The sequence below is a fragment of the Lathyrus oleraceus genome, chromosome 5, assembly GCF_024323335.1.
Source record: "Lathyrus oleraceus cultivar Zhongwan6 chromosome 5, CAAS_Psat_ZW6_1.0, whole genome shotgun sequence".
Lineage (NCBI taxonomy): Eukaryota > Viridiplantae > Streptophyta > Magnoliopsida > Fabales > Fabaceae > Lathyrus > Lathyrus oleraceus.
In genome coordinates this window covers 143,142,315-143,147,344 of record NC_066583.1, presented here as the reverse complement: position 1 = coordinate 143,147,344, position 5,030 = coordinate 143,142,315, and the positions used below count along the sequence as shown (strand labels likewise).

At 37.3% G+C, this 5,030-nt stretch overlaps 1 protein-coding gene across 1 annotated transcript; it reads right to left on the bottom strand.

Moving 5' to 3' along the window:
- Positions 1-702: 702 nt before the first annotated feature.
- Positions 703-2,992, bottom strand: LOC127078765 (pentatricopeptide repeat-containing protein At4g21065). Its single transcript, XM_051019200.1, has one exon. It carries the CDS (start codon positions 2,640-2,642, stop codon positions 969-971), a length of 1,674 nt encoding a protein of 557 aa, XP_050875157.1. The 5' UTR covers positions 2,643-2,992; the 3' UTR covers positions 703-968.
- Positions 2,993-5,030: the final 2,038 nt, after the last annotated feature.

Here is a 5,030-nt window from a genome sequence, read left to right as displayed (position 1 = left end):
ATATATAGTATTTGTACTTTGGATTTATTATCGATTGTGTTTTATTTTGACTTATTTCGACTATATTGTGTATTTCAACTTCATTGTGTATCAGTTAATGACTTATTTTAACCATCTGAATTTATATATTTCATTTTTTTCATATCGCTTGTATGATTTAATTTTAATCACATAATTTGGGCTTTAGCATTTATAAATCGTTATTTTCATCTGAATAATCATAAAACTTACTAAATTTGTATTGTTCATCTCTATAAATCCTAAGATATATCTCCGAAATAATAAACGTGTAAAATGGACAATTATGAAATGTGTTTTAAAATAGTACGGTGATTCATTTTTGAATCAATTAATGTTTTGGCTTAATAACCAGGTTTATATCACTTAATAGTGTTGTTTATATGAATCAAATTTCACCACAATGTTCTTTTCAAAATCATATTTTTATCCGATTCGTTAATCTCGAATGACAATATCAATAGTTATATTGTTGTATCAATAGTTATATTGTTGTTATACTTTATAATTTTACCATACTCAATACAATCGGTCAATATTACCATTTCGAATTTCGGAATAACATTACAAACTCTTTTATTGGTCAGTGTTTTTAATAGTTATAAATCTGATAAGAAAAAGTTTCTGCACATAACAGCTAGAACTAATGAACCCAATTTCTAACTTAAAGATTATCCAAAGTGGTACAACTAATAAATATGTTGCTGTTATACTTTATAAATTTTACCATACTCAAAACAATCAGTCAATATTACCATTTCGAATTTCAGAATAACATTATAAACTCATTTACTGTCAGCAGCCTTAATACAGTTATAAATCTGACAAAGAAGTTTCTTAACATAACAGTTAGAATTAATGATCCCAATTTCTACTCCATGCCCACTTCCACCTCGAGGACCTTCATTGATGCTGCCAAATGAATGTTGACATAGATTTTTATACTTGAACTACCAAAAATCTTGACAAGAACACGATCCCTCGCTAAAGTGATGAAATCGATTTCGATCTCTAATAATAATATCTCTGTCAAAGATACCCGAAACATGCTTCATGAAGTCATGACAGTCATTACAAATCCTAAGATTCTTAATGACCCTAATGGTCCTTCTATCCCTATGATAAAGAAGCACAAAAGCCACTGCCAATTTCTCACTATGATAACCCACACAATGCTCTTTCTCTTCCTCTTGAATATCATGTAACACAGACGAAGTATTAGGGATGTAACCTCCAAGTTTTAAAGTATCTATAATTGAAACTAAAAAATTTGTAATCTCCTCCCATTGTGGATGAGAATGATCACCAGAGACAAACTCATGAACCACTTGATCAATATGGATAAAACTAAGGCCAGGCTCCTTGACAATTCTATTTTGCCTCATAGAATTTCTCAAGCCAGCCTTACCACCCCAGTTACCAACTCCACCATATGCATTTGATAAAAGCACATAATCACCATCATGATGTGGGTCAAGCTCTTTGACTCTTTCCCTGGCCTTTTCAGCCAACAAAAGATGATTATGATTCACACACGCCCCAAGCAAAGTCCTCCAAATAACAGAGTTTGGTTTCACAGGCATTTTCTCCACAAACTCAAAAGCTTCAACAAGAAGCCCTGCACGACCAAGAAGGTCAACCATACAACCATAATGCTCAAGCATCGGTTCAAATCCAAACTCATTCGTCATGCTTTCAAAAACCCGCCAACCATCCTCCACAAGACCACCATGACTACAAGCCACCAACACACCTATAAATGAAGCCCGATCAGGCTTCAAACCAGACTCCTTCATGTCATCAAACACTTTCAAAGCTTCCCTACTCCGTCCATGAACAGCAAGCCCATTAATCAATGCAGTCCAGGTAACCACATTTCTATGAGGCATTTCATCAAACACCTTAACAGAACGATCAATGGACCCACATCTAGAATACATATTAATAAGAGCAGTACCCAATGGAACAGTAACGAAAAGCCCTATCCTTGAAATAAAAGAATGAACCCAGACACCTAATTCAAGCACACCTAAGCTCGAAACCGCAGATAAAACACTCAGCATGATAACCCCATCAATGGAACTCACAATGTCAGGGTGATCAAGCTGCATTTGTTGGAAAAGAGAAACGGCTTCAACGGGAAGGTTGTTATTAACGAAACAAGCGATTAAAGTAGACCAAGAAACTAAATCTCTCTGAAGCATTTCGTCGAACAGTTTGACTGCAAAATGGAGTAACCCACAAGAACCATAAGCATTAATAAGCGCGTTCTGAACGAAGATGTTGGAGTCGAAACCGAGCTTGAGAATGAGAGAGTGAAGGTGATGGGGGTGGTGGTGTTTGAGGATGAGTGGGAAAGTGAAGTGGTCGAAAGGGACTGAGTTACGGTGCATATGGGAAAATAGGGAAAGGGCGAGGGTGGGAGAATGGGGTGCGACTTGTTTGATGATTGTGTTGTAGGAAAATGGGTCGGGTGGGATGGGAAAACGGAGCAAGAGAGATGCGGCATAGCGTGCGGTGTCGAGGGAGTTTGCGCAGGTAAGGAAGAAGGAGCAGAGAGAGAGTGGGTTATTGTGTTGCCCGTTTTTTATGAGCGCAGCGTGTAGCTTGTACACTCTTATCATCTTCCAGGATCATCATGGCTCGGATACCTTCATTTATTTTCATGAAGCATTGGATCTTTCAAGAAAGTATTTTAATGCTAGCCTCCCAAAGTTTTTGATAGGTACTAGTATAAGTATGTTGTTCCAAAGAATTCAAACTAAGTTGTTACAGTACATGAAACAGTTGATTATGAGAAGTGACAATGTTCGCGCCTTTCGAATTCCCACTATCCAGGCCAATTCCCTTGGCCTGCAAAAGAATTACATATTTGCCTCATCATTTAGGTAGTATAAGAATCTTAAGAATAAGTTGGAAGAACGGCAAACAACACTTCACCTTGAACACCCTTGAACAAATAGACAAGGAGACACAAAATCGAGTTCTCTTGAGAAGGTTAAAGAGATGGTGTGAAACAACTAAAAGGATCTAAGTATAAGAGTTCCCGCTTTTTCTTTGGGCTTGTAAGATAACACTTCATTCAATAATAAGAGAGACATTTTTTGACTCGTCTAAGAAACTTAAATTATCATCCTTGTCGAAATAGAAGAACTGAGTTGGAGGACGACACACTCATTGTCGAGTTGTACGAATGCAAATTGGTAATTTAGCTGAATGTTCTCTAGGTTGTCTAGGTTGTACGAATGCAAATTGGAAGTGACTATCTAATGTAATGATTTTGATATAAGTAATGTAATAACATTTGTTGAATTATATGATTGTCTTTCTTAAAGGGAGAACAAGGTGTATGATTAACAAGGTTAATGAAGTCACAGTCGACATCCTTTCTCGGTAGCTAACCACTCCAAAGCATAGATGGTGGAGATCTAAATATATCGGCCTCCACAAACTTCAAAGTAAAGCAGAAGCCCAACTCATTCATGCGACCAATATGATAAAATAAAATCATACAAGGAGACAATGTGATGAAATAAAATCACGAAAGACCATGTGATAAAATAAAATCATGAGAGGTTATATGATGAAATCAAATCATGAAAGATTATGCGATAAAATAGAGTCAGCAAGGTTAAGCAATGAACAAAGCCAATCCAAACACGAAGAAGAGAGTAAAATCATCAGAGAAAGGAAAACGACAAATCAAAAACAAGTGAGGGAAAGAAGTATATCAATTATGAAAGCATGATGGTGAAATATCTATGAAAATTATATTATAAATGTCGAAACCAAAAGTTGATGAAAAACTATTGTATTGGTCAAAAAGTACAAGTCTGCATGTTCCCCCTGTAAGAGTAGGAAGACTCAGAGGTCTTAGTAGGTTTATAATAATTGTGGGTGATTAAGACTTGCCCACGGCGATGATAAGCCTTGTACGATGGTGTTTTGAGTAATTTATGAGTCCTACTCATGTGAGGTGAGAGGTTTTATTGATGACCGATGATGCTTTGGAGCAAGTGTATCGTTTAAGTTCGTAATGAGCGTTGTGCTCTTATGGGTGTAAGGAATGATCTCCCCTCTTCCCTCAGAGGGAATAGTACTTATAAAGGCTTTTTGGATCTAGGTTTGAGTCATTCTTAGCGGCGTCAACCGCTTCCCCCTTATCAGGGGAGGTTATTGACCACCTATCTTTCAACACCTAATGGAGACTCATCCTTTCTTAACTTATACGTCATGGATACCTCTGGGCGGGTCTCCGATTCTTCGCCTGGGCGATATGATTCTCGGACGAGGGTGCTCTAGTTTTGGACTTCCGCAAATATAACACTACATATTCCCTCAAGCATGAGGGTTTTTTCTAAGAGAGAAGTGTTTTAAAACCCCTTTTTCATTTAAAGTGCGCTCATCACCATACTAGTGGTTTCCCCAGTTGAAGGCGACCATGCTCACAGGGTGAGTCCCTTAGCTAGGGATGAGTCCCTCAACTAAAGGCATCTAAATATAAAGGGCGAGTCCCTTAACTAGGGGCGAGTCTTTCAGATGAAGGCGTCTATTTTTCATGACCCTCGACGGATGAGTCAGCTACTTGATATCTCATGTTTAACTGAGAAGTGCCAGCTAGGGATGTCAATCAATCACCTTGTGTTTGTGCTTATTTTTATTTAATGTAATCAATTATGGCCAATTTTTCGAGACCTTAAATGTTAGTGACACATGTCAAAAATGTGTTGAGTTTTTCTAAAACACTGAAGGGATTCAGAGAGTCTTCTATGTTTTCCACTAAAAAAGACTCCCCTCTTTTCATTTTGTTTCATTTTCCCCTCTTTCTGGAAGTTTGTCTGAGCTACTTTCCCTTCTCATCTCTCTGTTAGCAACCTTTTCTCAGGTATGAAATCCTTCTCTTTTCTTTATTTTATGTTGTGGATTTTGCGAAGGTATGTTTGAGATAGGGCTTTTGCCCTAGATATAGGGATTTATGTATGTAGCACCTCAAATTTGCACCCCCCATTCAT

What these genes read in the sequence shown, in the direction of transcription:
- LOC127078765 (XM_051019200.1), bottom strand. Translation starts at nt 2,642, where the DNA reads ATGATAAGAGTGTACAAGCTACACGCTGCGCTCATAAAAAACGGGCAA.